We start from the raw sequence: 21,171 nt of genomic DNA on the forward strand, positions 1-21,171 counted from the left end.
CCCTTGAAAGCATATAATTCAGTGGGTTTTAGTGTATCTACATGCAACCATTACCGATATCTCCTTTTAAACAATTCCATTTCCCCTCAAAAGAAACTCTGTATCCGTAAAGCCATCACTCTTCTTTCCCCCCCTCTTCTCCACTTTTGACAACCATTAATCTACTTTCTATCTCTATGGATTTGTCTATTCTGGACATTCCACATAAATGGAATTATATAGTCTGTGGCCTTTTGTGTCTGGTTTCTTTGACTTAAGCATGTTTTCAAGGTTCATTGTATTTGTAGCTTATATGGGTACGTTCATTTCTTTTTACAGCTGAACAGTGTTACTTCTACTTTTTATGCCAGTATGAATAATGATGCTATGAACATTCAAGTGCAAGTTTTTATGTGAACATATGTTTCAATTCTTTAGATATATACCTACTAATGGAATTGCTGGGTCATATGGTAATTCTGTGTTTAACTTTTTGGGGAACTGCCAAATTGTTTTCTAAAGTGGCTGTACCATTTTACAATTCAAGTCACTTTTTGAGTTTCTCCTTTGTGCTTTAATTATGCTTTAAATTAATGTGGTTTTTATTTTTATCTTTTCTTTCTTTCTCCAAATTTTTATTTAAATTCCAGTTAGTTAACATACAGTGTAACATTAGTTTCAGGTGTAGAATTTTGTGATTTATCACTTACAACACCCAGTGCTCATCACAAGTGCCCTCCTTAATCCCCTCAACATATTTAACCCATCCCCTCCACTCACCTCCCCTCTAGTAACCCTCAATTTGTTCTCTATGGTTAAGACTCTGTTTCCTGATTTGCCTCTCTTTTTCCCCCTGCATTCATCTGTTTCGTTTCTTAAGTTCCACATATGAGTGAAATCATAAGGTATTTATCTTTCTCTGATTTATTTTGCTCTAGCTCTATCCACATTGTTGCAAATGGCAAGCTTTCATTCTTTCTGATGGTTGAGTTATATTCCATTGTATATATGAGCCACATCTTCTTTATCCATTCATCAGGTGATGGACACTTGGGTTATTTCCATAATTTGGCTATTGTTGATAATGCTGCTATAAACATCAGGGTACATGTGCCCCTTTGAATCAGCAATTTTGTATCCTTTGGATAAATACCTAGTAGTACAATTTCTGCATTGTGGAGTGTTCTATTTTTAACTTTTCGAGGAACTTCCATACTGTTTTCCAAAGTGCCTGCACCAGTTTGCATTCCCACAAACATTGTAAGAGGGTCCCCTTTCTCCACATCCTCATCAACATCTCCTGTTTCCTGTGTTGTTAATTTTAGCCATTCTGACGGGTAGGTGGTATCTCATTGTGGTTTTGATTTGCATTTCCTTGCTGATGAGTAATGTTGAGCATCTTTTCATGTGTCTGTTAGCCTTCTGGATGTCTTCTTTGGAAAAATGTCTGTTCATGTCTTCTGCCCATTTCTTAGCTGGATTATTTGTTCTTTGGGTGTTGAGTTTGATAAATTCTTTATATATTTTGGATACTAATTCTTTATCAGATATTTCATTTGCAAATATCTTCTTCCATTCCATAGGCTGCCTTTTAGTTTTGTTGATTGTTTCCTTTGCTATGAAGAAGCTTTTTATTTTGATGAAGTCCCTATAGTTCATTTTTGCTTTTGTTTCCCTTGCCTCCAGAGACGTGTCTAGTAAGAAGTTGCTATAGCCCCTGTTAAAGAGGTTGCTGCTGTTCTCCTGTAGGCTTTTGATGGTTTTCTGTCTCACATTTAGGTCTTTCATCCATTTTGAATTTATTTTTATGTATGTATACTACATCTTCTTTATCCATTCATCAGTTGATGGACATTTGGGCTCTTTTCATAATATATGGTTTTTAGATATTTTGATTTTAGAGTTACAAACTGAGTGTCTTCTGAGAGAAATTCTTTTTATAATATCAAATTTATCTAAATTAATTAGAATTATTTATCACTACTTTATCATAACCCAAATTTTAATATATTGTGTCTGGTCTAAAAATGGAATGTAATAAATAAAACTAATTTGTTAATTTTGTTAACAGAGTGGGAGGCTAAGCAAAGAATTGGATTTAGTAAGTCACCATGTGAGGACAAAACTTGATGAGCTGAAAAGGCAAGAAGTGGCAAGGTTACGAATGCTAATTAAAGCGAAATTGGATTCCCTTCAAGGTAAGTGCTAAAGAAAAAGTAGGAAACTTTCAGTATTTGGTTGTGGAGGTCAGCACATACCATGTTTTTCTTGTCAAAATTTAATGTTAGTATTGATTTGCCTTCTCTTAATTTTTTAAAATTTAATTTTTAAAATAGGTAATCCATTTACATCATTCAAAAATCAAAATGATTAGCCTTATTATGTCAGTACAAAGGAAGAATGAAAGAAAAGTAATGAATTAAGCCACTAGCTTACAAGAAGAATAGGGCAGCTGCGTGGCTCATTCAGTTGAGCCCCTGACTCTTGATTTTTGGTCAGGATGATCCCAGGGTGGTGGGATTGAGCCCTGAATCATGCTCTGCACTGAGCCTGGAGCCTGCTTGGGACTCTCTCTCTCTCTCTCTCTCTCTCTCTCTCTCTCCCTCTCCCTCTCTCTCTCTCTCTCGCTATCTCTCTCTCTCACCCTCTCCTTCTGCCCCTCTCCTCCACACTCTCCACACACTCTCTTTTTCTCAAAAAAAATTAAAAATTTTTAAAATTTTTTAGATTTGATTTTTTTTAGAGTATAAGGTTCACAGCAAAGTTGAGGGGCAGGTGCAGAGATTTCCCAAATACCCCTAGCCCCCAAACATGTATAACTTCCTTTATTACTAACATCACCCATCATCCACCAGAGTGGTACATTTGTTATAACTGATAAACCTACATTGATACATTATAATCACCCAAAGTTCATAGTTTACATTAGAGCTCACTCTTGGTGTTGTGCATCTCTGGGTCTAGGCAAAGCTATAATGACATGTATCTACCAATCTAGTATCATGCAGAGTAGTTTTACTGCCCTAAAAATCCTCTGTGCTCTGCCTATTCGTGCTCCCATATTCTTTTAATTTTAGACGATGAGAAGATTAAATAGCTGTGAAGTCGAATTTTTGAAATATGAAGATATCCAGAGATAAGAAAGTAGTCTCATAAAGCATATGACCGTCTCCATATCTACAGAAAAGGCCTTTGACAAAATTTAACACCCCTTCTTAATTGTAATAAAGTAATAAAATAGTAATCAATAGATACTTCTGTAGCATGATCAGGGATGTCCAACTCAGCCACATCATACTGAGTAGGGAAATACAAGTATGTTTTCTAACTAAAATCAGGAACAAGACAATGATACCCATTATCACCACTACTAATCAATATTGCATTGGAGGTACTAGCCAAAACAATTACATAAATGAAAAAAAGTGGAGGTAAAGTAATTGAAAAGGAAGTGATAAAACCATTTCTGTTTGCAGGTGATATGATTATATATTGGAAACTAAAAGTAATTGATTAAAAAACTTAGCATAAACACCAGGAAAATTCAGCAAGGTCAACTGAATATACAGAAATCAATTTTTCATATGCAAATAACAGCCACTTATGGGATATAATGGAAGACTCCATTTCCCAATACCAACAAAGAAAAACTACCTAGAATAAACCTATTAAGAAATATGTAAGACTTATACCAAAAGCTTTAAAATACTCCTGAAGGATGCAAAAGTAGACTTGAAAAAAAATGAGAAGACATAACATCTTTTTGATACAAAGACTCAACATTATAAACAGGTCAGTTTTCCTTAGGTTAATTTATTAACATGACCCAAATAAAAATATATACTTTTCCCCCTGGTACTAGCCAAGTTAATTTTAAAGTTCATATGAAAAAAGGAAACAAGCAAGATAAACTATATACCTCTGAAAAAGAAGAACAGTGAAGGACTTGAGAGATATATATGAAGTCTTAAAACATATCACTAAGCCTCAGTCACTAGAACTGTATGGTTCTGGCATACAAGTAGGAAGACCAGTGGAACTGAATAGAAATTCCAGAGCACTGGATGTTATATAAGTAATGAGTCACTAAATTCTGTTCCTCAAACCATTATTACATTATATGTTGACTAAGTTGGATTTAAATAAAATTTAAAAAAATAATAAAAGAAATTCCAGAAATAAAAGTAACTACATTTAGAATTTAGTTTGATTAAAAGTGGTATTTTGGAATGCCTGGGTGGCTCAGTTGGTCGAGTATCCAACTTCGTCTCAGGTCATGATCTCATGGTTTGTGAGTTTGAGCCCTGCATCGGGCTCTCTGCTGTCAACCCAGAGCTTGCTTCGGATCTTCTCTCTCTCTCTCTCTCTCTCTCTCTCTCTCTCTCTGCCCCTCCCCTGCTCACACTCTCTTTCTCAAAAATAAATAAACATTAAAAAAGAAAGTAGTATCTCATTATTAGTTGGATAAAGATAGATTTTTAAAAAGAATAGTGTTGGGGCGCCTGGGTGGCTCAGTCGGTTAAGTGTCCGACTTCGGCTCAGGTCACGATCTCGCACTCCGTGAGTTCGAGCCCCGCGTCGGGCTCTGGGCTGATGGCTCAGAGCCTGGAGCCTGCTTCCGATTCTGTATCTCCCTCTCTCTCTGCCCCTCCCCCGTTCATGCTCTGTCTCTCTCTGTCTCAAAAATAAATAAACGTTAAAAAAAAAATTAAAAAAAAAAAAGAATAGTGTTGCTACAATTAGATAGCCATTTGGGAAAAGGTACAATTCAATCTCTAGCTCATATACATCAGAATAAGTACAAATAAATCAAAGACTTCAGTGTAGAAAATAATACCATAAAAGTACTAAATGACAACATAGGTGAATTTCTTTATCTTGGAATGGCCTTTCTAATTATGAAACAAAATCAAGAGGTCAGATTTGACAAGTGGGAGACCCTTCAAGCTGGCTCCTGTGTCTTTGTGCCCCCATGGGTTGGTTATCTGGGTGGCTCATAGACATTAATAAACATCTGAAAATTTACTCATGGTGAATAGTAGTTCTTAAACTTTAGATTACGTAGGCATCACCTGGGAAGCTAAAAATGCAGATTACTGGGAGTACCTGGGTGGCTCAGTTGATTGAGCGTATAACTTTGGCTCAGGTCATGATCTCATGGTTCAAGTCCCACACTGGACTCTCTGTTGTCAGCACAGAGCGTGCTTCAGGTCCTCTGTCCCTCTCTCTCTGTCCCTTCCCTGCTTGCACTCTGTTAAAAATAAATAAAACCTTTAAAAAATCTTTTAAAAATGTAGATTACTGGATTTTACCTCTAGATATTCTGAATCTGGGATGAGTAATATGTATTTTAAACATGTACTTCTGGTCAATGGATCATATCGGCGAAATGCTTGTGTAGAGCATTAAACTCCCAGCCAGTGAGTAGATGTAGAAAACAAGTACCAAATACTCATTATCCTGGGATTAAGGATATCAATGAGAGGTAAATTGAACTTCAGGTGGTCAGACATAGAGGGTAATTCCATCCTTGAAGCCAGGCCTAAGGTGGGTTTTTTTTTTTTTTTTTAATGTTTATTTATTTTTAAGAGGCAGAGACAGAGCGTGAGCAGGGGAGGGGCAGAAAGAAAGGGAGACAGAATCGGGAGCAGCCTCCAGGCTCTGAGCTGTCAGCACAGAGCCTGACGCTGGGCTTGAACCCACAAACTGTGAGATCATGATCTGAGCCAAAGTCGGATGCTTAACCAACTGAGCCACCCAGGTACCCTGAGGCCTAAGGTGTTTTGAGATTACTTTCTTCTTAGACAACCTCCATCCCCTCAATCTTGGCAGTGTTTTCTTTATTCTAAACAGGGGCTAAATTTCATTATCTAAAGAAAACGGTCTGATGCTTAGAAAACTTATGAATATTTTCTCATGGATTCAGAATTTTTGAATTAAAATTTTTAATAATTTGAAGAAAGACTTAAAGGGTCCTTTTTTTTTTGGTGTAATTTTTAAAGTAGGTACTACATTCACATTCATTAAAACCAGAAAGAGTAAGTATAAGCATATAGCAAAAGTGCTCTGATATTTTTGTACTCTATCAGTTCTCACTGCCCTGAACATAATCCTTCTGTTTCTTCCTTCTTATATAAGCAAATAAAAATAACGGCCTTTTTTTCCCTCTCTTTTTATGCAAAAGATAGCATGTGATATGCATTTTGCGCCCTGTGGGTTTTGTTTAACAACATATTTTGGAGTTCTTTCTGTATTAGTGCATAGACACCATCTTCATTAAAAAAAATTTTTTTTTACGCTGCATAGATTTCCATTATATGGATATACCATAATTTATTTAACTAGGCCTCTGGCAATGGGCATTTGGGTTATTTCTAGCAAATACTCTTGTACATATATCACTGCCTATCCATGTAAAATTATCTGCAGGATAAGTTCCCCATAGAGAAATTGTATACATGTGTATGTGTTTGTAATTTTGATAGATATTGCTACCTCCACAGAGGTTGTGTCAGTACATACTCTTACCAGCAATAATTTTTCACATCCTTGCTAATAGTATGTATCTTCAAACTTTAAGGATTTTATTATTCTGGAGCACCTGGGTGGCTCAATCGGTTAAGTGTCCGACTCCTGGTTACAGCTCAGGTCATGATCTCACAGTTTGTGAGTCTGAGGTCCACATTGAACCCTGCATCGGGCTTTGTGCTGACAGTGCAGGGCCTGCTTGGGATTCTCTCTCTCCCTCTCTGTCTGCTCCTCCCCTGCTCATGCTCTCTCTCTCTCTCTCTCTCAAAATAAAAGTAAACAAAATTAAAAAAAGTTTTAGATGATATAGTAGTACAGTTTTAATATGTATTTCTCCTGTTTTGAATGAGGTTAAGCATCTTTTCATGTATTTCACTGTCTGGTCATATCCTTTAGGCCTGGGTCTTATAACAAATCTTTTCTTCATAAAGTAAAATTTGTACAGTGCCATACTAAGAATTCAGTGAAAGCTTAACTGAACTAAATTTAGCAGTTTCTTACTTTCTAGTATAACAAAATCTTCCAGGCTCATCTTGTACCTACCCTGCCCCAGCCCTGGAATGAGCCATTTATCTGACGATTCCTGGTTCTTTTTAGTGGGAAATGATATTTCTTTTGGTCCCACAGACCAAAGACTGGCACTAAGTGTGCTCATTGCTTCTGGAATATATTTTCTTCTTGGCATTTTCATCGGACAGAGGTAGGAAATATATGCATGTCTATATACATCAACATATACATGCACACACATTTTTGTATATATAAATGTATATACATACACATGCATATGCCTGTAAAACACACATATATATATACATATACATATTCATATTTTAGAAATAAATTCACACAGCACTAAGTCCCACCCATTTCCAGATTTCTTTCTCATATTCCATGATTCCATATTTGTATATTCCTTTTTCTAAGAACCCAGACATTTATTTATTTATTTGTTTGTTTTTAAATCTAATTACTGATTTATTTATCTATTTTTAATATAATTTATCATCAAATTGGCTTCCATACAATACTCAGTGTTCATCCCAACAAGTGCCCTCCTCAATGCCCATCCCCCACTTTCCCCTCTACTCCATCCCCCATCAACCCTCATTTTGTTCTGTGTATTTAAGAGTGGAACCCAAACTTTTAACAAATCAACACATGTACCTATTTTGCTCAATTCTATTATCCAACTGAAATAGTCCAGACTCACTTTACCCACTCAACTGCAATAAACTGTAGCTTGTAAAAAAAACTATTCACAAAGAAAAACAATTGATATTTCTTTAAAAATAAGTCCTAATCTAAATGAATTTACCTGACTTAGATTTTTATTGTTCCATAAAGGATTCATTGGAGCAGCATACAAAAAATTCCTTCATAAAAATTTTAGAACAATTCTTTTTAGAGATTCTACTTAAGGGGCCTAGGTGGCTCCCTTGGTTAAGCATCTGGCTGACGGTTTTGGCTCAGGTCATGATCTCATGGTTCATGTGTTCAAGCCCCATATTGGGCTCTGCACTGACATTGTAGGCCTACCTGGAATTCTCTCTCCCTCTCTCTCTGCCCCTCCCCCACTCACATGCTGTCTCTCTCTCTCTCATAATAAATAAACTTAAAAAAAATTCTCCTTAGGTCTTTGATGAGGGCAGTATATTAGAGTTTATCCAATTAAAAGTAGGAAATTTGGTAGTTTTCCAATAATAAAAAAGTTTTTACTGTAATTATACTGATAGTCAACTAGCCTTTCTAGAAATAATAATAAAGTGTACATATTACATTGTATTCCATTCTAGATTCAAGGACATTACTTTTGCCTACAATAACAATATGTACAATGTTCTAAAAGAAAATATCAACACTTAATCTAAAATTTTGAATATTCTCATAAAATCCTATAGGAATAAATATGAATGTTTATTCTTATGTATCATTTATATCAATGTTTCTAGCTTTTATTACTTTATTATTTACCGTTTTTTCATTTTCTTTCAGATACGGGCATAGACCATCATGCTCTTCTAAAACAATTTGATCACCTAAACCACCTGAATCCTGACAAGTTTGAATCTACAGATTTAGATATGCTAATCAAAGCGGTGAGAATAATTCCAAACAATGTGGTCTTTGTTGTGCCTTTGAGGTTTTGTAATTTGATAAATAAATTCAATCAAGTGGTAATATAACTCTTAGATACTCTATAGAGTATCTTTAAAGGGAGAGAGCTTAACCCTTATTACTATAGAAAATAATATGGACATAACAATCTGTAACCCCTTGCCCACAGTTCCAAAGTCCAAAGCACTATTAAAGTTGAAACCTGGCTTGAATTATAGTAAGGCTATTTATAGTTTTTATTTAGTCTACTTCATTGAATATTAATAGACTTTGCTGAGGAAGTATTAATCTCTTTGATTATAGACTCTGCAAAGATATTCTATAATATGGCATATATGCCATATTCTCTTTCTAAAATCTAGAAAATTCTGAAACACATCTGGGCACTGAGATTTTAGGTAAGAGTTTGTAGACCTCTTATGTTGTACTGTATGGAGTTATCAAACCAGATGTTGTAGCCTGGGTATTAGTTTAGTTAAGTGGTTAGAAACTGTTCTAGTTTTCTATACTGTACATATTTGATATAATTCCTTCCTTCTTTTTAAAATCAATTTATATATTACTTGCTTATGAGGAGCTTTCTAAAGCTGAGGCTTGAACTATGAGTTTCTTTGAGTGCCTACATACTGGTAATAATAATGACTAAAATAAAATGGTAGAATTTAAAAGAAGTGTCCAGTGATTTCTGGCCCTTCTATACTATCTTCTGTTAGAGAGTATGCTATATGCAAGAACAGCTTTATTTATATTTCCAAACACTTCTTGTAATTTAATTTAAATATTATAGGCCACAAGTGATCTGGAACACTATGATAAGACTCGGCATGAAGAATTTAAAAAATATGAAATGATGAAGGAACATGAAAGGAGAGAATATTTAAAAACACTGAATGAAGAAAAGAGGAAAGAAGAAGAATCTAAATTTGAAGAAATGAAGAAAAAGCATGAAAATCATCCCAAAGTTAACCATCCAGTAAGGATTATGACTTTATGAAACCATAATTAGAGGAAGATACTTCTTTTGTATCAGTAAAATTTTATCATAAGTTATTAGTACTTTAGATTCTTAATTCTGCAATGTTTCTCAAATTTGTATTTTATTTTCAGTCTATATACATAGATTATATTTTGTTTTGAGCATTTTTTAAAAATTGATTCACAGGGAAGCAAAGATCAACTAAAAGAGGTATGGGAAGAGACTGATGGATTGGATCCTAATGACTTTGACCCCAAGACATTTTTCAAATTACATGGTAACAGATTTGATACAAATATTAATATTTATATCTGCTGTTTGAAAAATTATAGTTGCTTTTCTTAACTGATTTTTGCCAAGGTCTGTTATTGAGTCCTAATGACAATAAATGTTTAGAGTTTTTCTCTAAGGTAATATCATGGTCTTTATTACTGATCTGCAGCATAAAATATTTTAGGTCAGTAGCTGTGTCTTTTGCTTGCTTTTACTGTTGAGTCATTACCACTTATGGCAAGGTTCTGTGTAAACTGAAGGTATTTCTGTGACTGGCTAGGTTATATCCAACATGCTTTATGCTATAACATTAAAATGTACTTTACTCCTATATCATATTGTTTCACTTCATATTTTTGAAAAAACTGGTTAAGATATATTTTTCTAAAAAACTATTATGAATTATGAATTAGTAGTAAATTGTCATCAGTTGGACTGATCTGAGGCTTCATGAAGAGGAGGAAACCTTTTTCTGTAGCATATGGATGCTTCATGTCAGTACAACTTCTGCAAGCCAGTTGTAAAGAGTTGTATTTTCATTATTTATTTTCGAAGGCATTAAAATCGATTTTTGTGTTTGTGACTTTTAAACTTCAGATGTCAATAATGATGGCTTTCTAGATGAACAAGAATTAGAAGCCCTATTTACCAAAGAGGTAAATGAGTTCAGTAAGTGTTCAGTGTTTTTGCTCTCTTTTTTCCTTTTATTATCTTCCTTTCTTTTATGTTGGTTTGAAACTTTTTTTTTTAGTTGGAGAAAGTTTATGACCCCAAAAATGAAGAAGATGATATGGTAGAAATGGAGGAAGAACGGCTTAGAATGAGGGAACATGTAATGAATGAGGTATGCTTTAAAATTTTAAGATTATGTGTTACTTTGATGGATTATTCAAGTTCTTACAATAAATCTTACCACAAAGTGGAAAATAAATATACAGAATAGGTATTTAATTGGATTTTGCTTTTTTGATCCAGAATATTCAGTAAATTCCTTTTAGTGTAGATAAAATTATTTTGTAACTGCTTTAAAATATTTTAAACTTTAAAGGATTTGTATTTAAAAGATTAAGATGCCATTGCATATCTTTTAGAAGTAAAAAATAACGTAGTCCAATATTTTCTATTTTAAAAACCTGCATTTTTATTAAGAAAATCTAAAAAATCCAATACCTTAATGGTTTATCATAACAAATATTTACTTCTTGTTCACATTATTAAGCAAAACTTTGGTCATAGACATCATAGGCGGGGTAACTAAGGCCCACTGTTTTAAGTCAGTGATTTTCACCTGATATTTGACCTATTGGTGATGAATTGGGATTTCTGTTGACTGCTGGCATCCCAAGTGCTAAATGAATTTCTTTGGTAATTATGGGGTTCACTTTTGTAACTGAATTTGCTATAGTTTGTAAGAGCCATGGAAGAGGATTGGGAGAGATTGTCAACTTAAATTTTGGTTTAGATAGTTGTTAAGAAAAATGTTGAGAGTACTTTAATGTAAACTTCTTTATTCTTGGCTGAAACAGTCATCTTTCTGGAAAGGTTATTTTTCTTTGGATTATGCATGATGTAGTGAGGGAGGAAAACAATAATAGCCTAACCAGTTAGATCAGCAGACTTAAGGGTGGTGATCTTTGAGGGTAATCAGGGATATAGATATCTCGCTGAAATCTGAATTATACAGAAGATAACAGTATCTATTTTTTGATTCTAATAAAATGTTGAGTGTTCTGGTTTTCTTCCCCCCACCATTTCTGTGGATGTTAAGCTAGCCTTAATTGCTCTTTGTTTATGTAGTAGCATCTATTAGAAGGTAATTTCTGGTAATATGAGAAAGAGTTATATTATTTACATAAACTTTTTTTTTCAATCAGGTTGATGCTAACAAAGACCGACTAGTGACTCTAGAAGAGTTTTTGAAAGCTACAGAAAAAAAGGAATTCTTGGAGCCAGATAGCTGGGAGGTAATAGAACCTACTTGAAATGGGATGTATGGTTCAAGAAATTTGACATCAGTTTATTCTACTTTTTAACTTTTATTCCCCATTATGTTTTCATGGGGAGCCTTGCTGTCTTGGCTTTTCATATAAAACGTCACTATAAAATAATGAACTTGATTTTTTGGAAAACCTGTGGCAATTGACCTTTTATTTATAATCAAGTTACATATAATTATAAGTCTTTTTAAAATTGCACTTTTTCTAAGTGTGAAAATTAGAAATATAGATACATTTATTTATTTTTAAAAATTTTTTTTAACATTTATTTATTTTTGAGAGACAGAGCATGAGCAGGGGAGGGGCAGAGAGAGAGGGAGACACAGAATCCAAAGCAGGCTCCAGGCTCCGAGCTGTCAGCACCAAGCCCGCTGTGGGGATCAAAGTCACGAATCACGAGATCATGACCTAGGCCGAAGTCGGACGCTTAACTGACCGAGCCACCCAGGCGCCCCTAGATACATTTATTAAAAACAAATTTTTAATGTTTATTTATTTTCTGAGAGAGAGAGACAGAGAAAGAACGTGAGTGGGGGAGGGGTAGAGAGAGAGGGAGACACAGAATCAAAGTAGGCTCCAGGCTCTGAGCTGTCAGCACAGAGCCCCACACTAGGCTTGAACCCACAAACTGAGATCATGACCTGAGCCGAAGTCAGACGCTTAACCGACTGAGCCACACAGGTGCCCCGAAATATAGATACTTTTAAAGAATAAATTAGAATGGTAGAATTATTCCAAGGTAGACTCTTAATTTATGCATTGTGTTATACCAGTTTGGAAATAGGTTGTATCTGTAGTATATGCACACATAGCACACATTATATAGTATACTGTCTTATTTTTAAATTACATGTACCCATAAACTCCCATCTATATATTTTTTAAATGGCTTCAGACTGTATAAATGTCTTGTATGTTTGGGAAATTCTGTTTTTTTAAAGTTAACAATATTTCATGATGCCATTACTCAAAAAACATGGTTTAAAAATGACTCCTTAGCCAGGCACTGGGGTGGCTCAGTGGGTTAAATATCTGCCTCTTGATTTCAGCTCAGGTCATGATCGCACAGTTCATGGGACTGAGCCCTGTGTCGGGTTCTGCGCTGACAGTGAAGGGCCTGCTTGGGATTCTCTCTCTCCCTCTCTGCCTCTCCCCTGCTTGTGCACATGTGCTTTCTCTCTGTCTCTCTCAAAATAAATAAATAAAATTTAAAAAATTACTCTTAGCATTCAGTTGTGTGGTTGTAGCATAATTTATATAACCATTCAAACAGATTTAGCCATTTGGGTCAATTTCACTTTTTTTTGACTGTAGTAGTTAGCCCTATGATGACTCTCTACTTGTTCAGACATTTTTAGGATCTATGATGGTTTCCCTGGGATTGAGCCCTAATAATAGAACTATTCTCAAGGTTTATGAACATTTTTAGTTTCTAAATATGTCTTGTCAAATTGCTCAAGAAAGGTGTCCCAATTTGTTCCATGGTTTACTGTGCATACACATTTTTAAAAGAATAATTGAGGTAGCAACCAGAAGAGACTGAAGAAAGAACATTTTAATTTTCCATACAAAATATAAAAGATCACCATTTCAATTATATTTTTAATTGTCCAGAAAATGGTTTCGGATAGGGTGACCAACTGTCTTGGTTTACCCTGGAATGAGTGTCCCGGGATGTAGAAGGTTTTGGTGCTAAAACAAGGACAGTCCCAGGATGACAGTTTATCATCTTAGTTTGAGATTAAAGAAATCAGCTGTTTTGTCATAAGGGTTTTTTTTTCCTACATTTGCAATATTTCTGGACTTTGGTGAAGAAGAGAAGAATGCTAGTATTATTTGAATATGCATTCTCTTTATTACTTCTGGTGAACTAGATCAACAGATAATTGCATATTTTTTTTCATTTTGACATAATTTTAGATTTACAAAAGAGTTGCAAGAATAGACAAGGAATTCCTGAAAACCTTTCCCCCAGATTTCCCATTTTACTACAATTATTCTCTTTCTTTTTCTTTTTCTTTTTAAATATATATATATATATATATATTTTAAGTTTATTTATTTTTAAGAGAGAGAGAGATAGAGTACAAGTGAGGAGAGGCAGAGAGAGAGAAAGACACAATCTGAAGCAGGCTCCAGGCTCTGAGCTGTCAGCACAGAGCCCGATGCGGGGCTCAAACCCATGAACTGCGAGGTCATGACCTGAGCCAAAGTTGGATGCTTAACTGACTGAGCCACCCAGGTGCCCCTTTCTTTTTCTTTTTGTTTCTCTATTTTTAATCTGTGCGCATGTGTGTGTATTTATATATAACATATATAATCTTCTTGAGAGTAAGTTGCACATGATTCTGCTTTAACCTGAAATACTTGACTGTGTATTTTTGGCAAACAAGGATTTATCTTGCATAATCACAGTAACATTACCAATGCTACACACATAATACTCTTCTCTGGTCTCTAGACTTTGTTGAGGTTTTTGTCAGTTTTCCTAATACTGCCCTTTATAGAAAAAGAACATCCAGGATCATACATTGAATTTAGTTATGTCTTCCTAGTCTCCTTTAATCTGAAACAGTTCCTGAGTCTTGTGTCTCATGGCATTGATATTTCTAAAGAGTATAGACCAGTTATTTTGTAGAATCTCCCTCCATTTGCTCTTTCCTTAGGATTCCTACTTTTGGTAGGAATAGCACCAAAGTGATGCCAAGTGCATCATATCACCGAGCATATGCTGCTGATTATTCTTATAACTGGCAATGTTAATTTTTATTATTTGTTTAAGATGGTGTCTACCAGGTTTCCCTTCTATTTTCTATCTTGTAATTTAAAAAGTGTTTTGTCTAACTCTTCATACTACCAGAATCAGAAGCCAGCATTAAAAAAAAAAAAGATTCACTTGACATCATATCAAAAGCATTTCCAAATACTAATTGTAAGCATTATTTTAATAGTTATTGAAGTGCTTAACTGTTTTCTCAGGGCTAGACATCCATGCTTTTACTGTTTATTTTAAAAAGACAGTGCTGCTGTAAACACATTTTTATGTAAAGCTTTTTATGTGGTTAGGGTTATTTTATAGGATGGATTCTCAATGTAGCATTACCAAGACCGAGGGAATCTTTTTAAGATGGTTGATATATTTTGTAAAAGTACTTTTTGCAAGAATTGTACATTATCACCAATAAAAAATGAAAATGCTGTGTTTAAAAAAAAGGAATTTCTGAGGGTATACTCTGAGATTAATTATTTGCTAATTTTAGCATCTATTGATGATTCTAGCCAGAAACAATTGTTACTATGATTGTTTACAAATGGTGATTTTTTTCTTTTTTTTTTAATTTAATTTTTTATTTTTAAAAATTTACATCCAAATTAGTTAGCATATAGTGAAATAATGATTTCAGGGGTAGATTCCTTAATGCCCCTTACCCATTTAGCCCATCCCCCCTCCCACAACTCCTCCAGTAATCCTCAGTTTGTTCTCCATATTTATGAGTCTCTTCTGTTTTGTCCCCCTCTCTGTTTTTATATTATTTTTGTTTCCCTTCCCTTATGTTCACCTGTTTTGTCTCTTAAAGCCCTCATATGAGTGAAGTCATATGATTTTTGTCTTTCTCTAATTTCACTTAGCATAATGCCCTCCAGTTCCATCCATGTAGTTTCATATGGAAAGATTTCATTCTTTTTGATTGCCGAGTAATACTTCATTGTATATCTATACCACATCTTCTTTATCCATTCATCTATCGATGGACATTTGGGCTCTTTCCATACTTTGGCTATTGTCGATAGTGCTGCTATAAACATGGGGGTGCATGTGTCCCTTCGAAACAGCACACCTGTATCCCTTGGATTAATGCCTAGTAGTGCAATTGCTGGGTCATAGGGTAGTTCTATTTTTAGTTTTTTGAGGAACCTTTATACTGTTTTCCAGAGTGGCTGCACCAGCTTGCATTCCCACAAATGGTGATTTTCTAATCGTCATTCCTTGTACATTTTATTAGTTGGCCTTCTACAGTAAGGAAAAGTTATCCCTTCCCCCATCTCTGTTTATTTGAGTGGAGACTCATGGCTTCTTATCTTATTCAATAAGCTTGTATCCTTACTATCACTATTTATTTTGATGCCCAAATTGCCCCAGATTTGGCTAGTGGGAGTTTCTTCAAACTGGCTTTTGTGTCCTCTTGGCATGTTACCTATCTTTCTTCGAGGATTCCTTACTTTTTTGCATAAGATGTCCAAGGCTTATCTTGTTCTTTCTCCATCCCACCTCTAGAATCAGCCATTTTAATGAGGAGCACTGGTTCTTTTCAGTGGAGATTGATATCACAGACCAGGATCTGGGCACTGGATGTGTTCCCTGCTCCCGGAGTATCATTGCTTCTAGGGTTTGTCAGATAACAGAGTTGGGGAATTTAAAAAACAATGTGTATGTATGTGTGTGTTTATATCTATATATTTATGTTTGTATTATATGTTTGTGTATATGTACATATTATACACACACAGATACATCCATATTCATCTTCTTATATTTAGCTATCCATATATGTTAAAACTTACTGAGTTCACACTGATACGTCCTCAAATTTCAGTCCAATGCCTCCAATTCCAGTACAACATTCCACCTCTTCCTCTTTCCATATTTCATATGAAATCTAGTTCCTATTTTCCACAATATCATTCCACTTATTTCCTCAATTCTAGGATGTACAAAGTGTTTCAGAATTGCTAAACTCTGCAAAACAAGAATTGATGATTTGTTTAGATTTTTGTTTATTGTTTTTAACCTGAGCATGTAGTCAGAATACTGTGATTAAGAGTTTCTTGTGTTAGTTTATTCCCCCTTCCCGTTGTCTTTTATTCACTTAAAATAAAAGCATTATTTATTTTCTTCTGTTTATAGTCAATTTGGGGAGTTTTCCTGTCCTTGTGGATTTTATTTCTCTTTTTTTTTTTTGAGTGTGTGAAACACTGACATGTTTCTAAAAATCAAACCTGTACAAAAAAGGTGTATTCAAAGCAGTGTGATTTCTTTTCCCATATTTGATCTGTCTACCCAGTTCTCTTCCTTGTGTTGTAGGTAACCAATTTCATTAGTCTTGGGTTTTTCCTTTCTGCTCAAATAAGTATATAAATATATATTTTCTTATTTATTCTTCTTTCTTACCAAAAAAGTATAATACTATAGATACTCTTTTGTACTTTGCTAATCATAGAATTTTAAAGCTGAATCAGATCTGGTTGTATATTTAAGATTATTCTCTCCCTTGTTTTTTTTCTTTTAGACACTGGATCAGCAACAGTTCTTCACAGAGGAAGAACTGAAAGAATATGAAAATCTTATCTCTTTACAAGAAAATGAACTTAAGAAAAAGGCAGATGAGCTTCAGAAACAAAAGGAAGAGCTACAACGTCAGCATGACCAACTTGAGGCTCAGAAGCTGGAATACCATCAGGTGGTATTTTATAAAATGTGGCATTAGAAGGAATTTTAGGTGCTTTGTTAAAAGTGTGTGCTTTTGTAATATAATATTTCAAAGTATTAGCTATAGTATTTTAAATTTTAGTATTAAAACAATTTTTTTAACGTTTATTTATTATTGAAAGAGAGACAGAACATGAGCAGGGGAGGGGCAGAGAGAGGGGGAGACACAGAATCTGAAGCAGGATCCAGGCTCTGAGCTGTCAGTACAGAGCCTGACGCTGGGCTCGGACTCACATACCGCGAGATCATGACCTGAGCTGAAGTCAGATGCTTAATCGATTGAGACACGCAGGCGCCCCTAAATTTTAGTATTTTTTTTAAGTTTATTTATTTATGTTGAGAGAGACAGACAATGTAAGTGGGGGAAGGACAGAGAGAGGAAGAAAGAGAATCCCAAGCAGGCTGTGTGCTGCCAGCACAGAGCCCGATGTGGGGCTCAAACCCTGAAACCGTGGGATCATGATCTGAGCTGAAACCAAGAGTCAGACGCTTAACTGACTGAGCCACCCAGGTGCCCCAAATGTTTGTATTTTTAAAACTGCTTTGTTGAATATGAATCTAAATTTTATTTTTTTTTTTTTAGTTTATTTATTTATTTTGAGAAAGAAAGAACGTGTATAAGCTGGGGAGGGGCAGAGAGAGAGCAGAGAGAATCCCAAGCAGGCCCTGCACTGTCCTCGCAGAGCTAGACACAGGGCTCGATCTCACAAACTGTGAGATTATGACCTGAGCCGAAATCAAGAGTCAGATGCTTAACTGAGCCACCCAGGTGCCCCAATTAATCTAAATGTTAAGAGTTTGAATATCTCATTTTGGAAAACAATTTTCAATTAGTTTGTTGTGATTTGTCAAAAGTCATGAGAAAATCAAATAATACTTAGTTTTAAGACATTCTTTTTCCATTTACTAGGTTGTACAGCAGATGGAACAAAAAAAATTACAAGAAATTCCTCCATCAGGGCCTGGGGGAGAATCAAAGTTCTAGCCACGTATGTAACTTTATTTTTTTGTTTAAGGATATAAAAAATTTATTATGAATGTAATTTCAAATCATTAATATCTATGGTATTTTCTATATATTTGTGGAAATAGTGCATCTTGTACTACAGAAAGATGAAAAGGCTTCTAAAATTTTTATGCATCAGTGTATTTCAAAAACTATATAATTTGATAGCTATACTTATGGTGAAATGATTTATTTCAACATTATTTACAATTTTTTCTAATCAGTTATTGATATTGTCAGGGAACACATTTTTTAATTATAATCTGTGATTAGCTAAGTATTTTTAAAATGCTTTATATTTATATTTACATATATGTACATATACTGAGATTGTATATATACAAGAAAATTCAGAATAAAGGAAGATACCTTTAATAAAATGAGAGCATATATTTTTTTTTTTGAACAGACATTTAAAGTCCGAAGTCCACCAGAACTTGGAAGAAAACTGTTCAATCAACATCTGTGTCATCTTTTTACCACCCTTCCTTTTTCTCTGCTCAATAAATATTTTAAAGCATATATGAAATAAAGGAAGATACTTTTAAAATGAGAACACATTCTTTTTTAGGATACAGATACTTAAAGATTGAAGTCTATCAGAACTAGGAAGAATACAAACTCAATATCTGCTCTCACTTTCATACCTCTCTTCTTTTTAATTTGCTCTCCCTTAATGATTTAATTAAGTGGCCATAATTATGCCATAATGCAATGAAATGTTTAAGTGAGAAAGTTCTGTAGTGCTTTTAAAGTAAATTTCTATTGTTGTCACTCATAAAGTTAGTCTTTTATGGGTGCTTATCATCCCCTGTCTCAATAAGTCTCTTTGATGGTAATAATTCTTCTGAGAAGATCATAGTTTCCCCAGTGTTTCCTGTTAACTTCTTCCTCCTTTCAGCAAATTTAACTGCCAGAAATTCTTCTATTGAATAACTTTTGCTACCACTTCAGGTCATTTTTGTTGTTGTTGTTTATATTTTTGCTTTCAGTTCTATCACTTAAGATCAGGTTCTGCTACATATAACAGAAAAACCAAAGATAACAGTGTTTTAATTTAAATATGAGTTTCTCCCTCTTATACAAAAGAAATCTGGAGGTAGGTGGTGTCCAGGTTTCTACCTCTCTGCTCTGCTTTCCTCAGTGCATGGTTTTTATCCTTAAGTTACCTCATTCTCACTGTCCAGGATTGTTTTTGGAGGCAGTGGGGAAGGGAGGAAAAGGAAATTTCCCCAGTTGAATCAGCCTCCTGGAGGCAGTTTTCCTGGAGGACCACACAGCATTGGAACTTACGTCTCTTGGCCATGTAGCTGCTAGGAAAGCCGAGAAATACATGTGGCAATTGGACCAGCTAAAAGTTAGGATCTTTAAAGAAGAAGGAAAGAGGTCATGTTTGGTAGGCAACTTTTGGTTTTAACCCAGACAGCTTTATTGGCTACCTAAATATCTGTGCACACTCTTCTGAAACATAGAAAACACTCAACTTCCTCTTCCCAAAAAGGAAATACCCCAAATTCAGTCCATTATTGCATATAGCTCAAAGACCATGATATCCTTGTATAGTCCCCTCTATCAGGTTAGGATATGGCGCCTAATGTTCTGGCCATCCACAAACTAAAACGCAAGGTGTCTGTCACCTGAGAACCAAATGCATAATGGTGAAATAGGTACAGGATAACTGCAATAAAATCAGTTGTTATTTCTGTTTATTTATTTCTGTTTCTAAAATCCCCTTTTAGAAAAGGGGAAAATGGGAAACATAACAGTCTCTGTTCCATAACACTTAAAAGGCACTGCTTGGCAAAAATAGCAAGGTCTCTCTGCTCTGTCCATAAATATATTCCTGAGTTTTCCAATCAGGTAAACCCGGATTCACCTTTCTGGTGAATTCATGTATTTGAGTGGGCATTGGAAAGGGTGCCTGTCTTTGGGGTGGACAGCCTTAGTACTTCACTTTCTGTTATGATGGGTTTAGGGGTTTGAGGATTGTTTTAGATAGTTACAGGCTGTTGTAGGCCAGGTTTAGGGTGTGTGTCTGTTTTTGTTTGGTTTTATTTTTTGGCAAAATGTTCCCTAAAAACTTAGTAAGTTACTGGTCCGTCTTTTTAAATTATTACCATGAGTAACCACAAAGATCTTGTCAAGTCACAAGGTTCTTTGTTAAACCTCATCTTTTACTTGCTGGCTTCTGTGTTCTCTCTCTTCTCTTGGGTCTTAAATGAATGGTACTATTTGGGACCATTTTAAACTATGGGTTTGGATGGGATGGCAATAGTCATCACTCAGATCTTTTTCCTTAGGATTGCTCCCATTACTTGGCAGAAAATGCTTAAGGGAAGGTTTATGAAAAAGTTGAAGAAGCTTTAGCAGCTTCCTCAGAACCCTTACTTACAAATGTTTCAGTTTGGAATATGGTCGTAGCTGACTTTTTCAGTTCTTCAGGGCTCTAGATTTAGGACTTTGTCAATTTATTTTGTAGAGAGCAATTCCTTGGCAAAGCTATATTCCTTTCCATCTGTGCAGTCTTGTTAACCTTAGCCTGAATCACATCTCTCTTGTAAGACTTTGCTAAAAGAGGCTAAAAGCAGCCCACACATGCTAACATTCTGAAATTCTACCACCATTTCCTCTAACACCTTAACCTTAGTGGCATGAGGCCTGACTGCCCAAAGCCCTACCTCCTCAACTAAGCTAACTCCATATATAAGATCTTCTACTAGCTGTACCTTACTTCTAGCTACCAAATTTCTATCAAGGTCAAGATTCCTGGTTGTAGATAATGGAACCTTCTTTAGCTCTGAAACAC

The 21,171-nt window shown here is 34.9% G+C and overlaps 1 protein-coding gene across 4 annotated transcripts in view; it reads left to right on the plus strand.

Annotated features, from left to right (window-relative positions):
• The window catches only part of NUCB2 (nucleobindin 2), a 36,393-nt gene extending 17,506 nt beyond the window's left edge, over positions 1-18,887 (plus strand). For all 4 annotated transcript variants that reach the window (XM_043582347.1, XM_043582346.1, XM_043582348.1 and 1 more), the window contains 10 exons: positions 2,051-2,177; positions 8,503-8,606; positions 9,413-9,598; positions 9,788-9,878; positions 10,472-10,530; positions 10,626-10,718; positions 11,749-11,838; positions 17,160-17,330; positions 18,270-18,348; positions 18,775-18,887. In XM_043582347.1, coding sequence (XP_043438282.1) covers positions 2,051-2,177; positions 8,503-8,606; positions 9,413-9,598; positions 9,788-9,878; positions 10,472-10,530; positions 10,626-10,718; positions 11,749-11,838; positions 17,160-17,330; positions 18,270-18,344 — 996 coding nt within the window. In that variant the 3' untranslated portion in view covers positions 18,345-18,348; positions 18,775-18,887. The remainder of the gene's footprint in view (positions 1-2,050; positions 2,178-8,502; positions 8,607-9,412; positions 9,599-9,787; positions 9,879-10,471; positions 10,531-10,625; positions 10,719-11,748; positions 11,839-17,159; positions 17,331-18,269; positions 18,349-18,774) is intronic.
• Positions 18,888-21,171: the final 2,284 nt, after the last annotated feature.

Source organism: Prionailurus bengalensis, chromosome D1 (assembly GCF_016509475.1).
Source record: "Prionailurus bengalensis isolate Pbe53 chromosome D1, Fcat_Pben_1.1_paternal_pri, whole genome shotgun sequence".
Taxonomy (NCBI): Eukaryota; Metazoa; Chordata; class Mammalia; order Carnivora; family Felidae; genus Prionailurus; species Prionailurus bengalensis.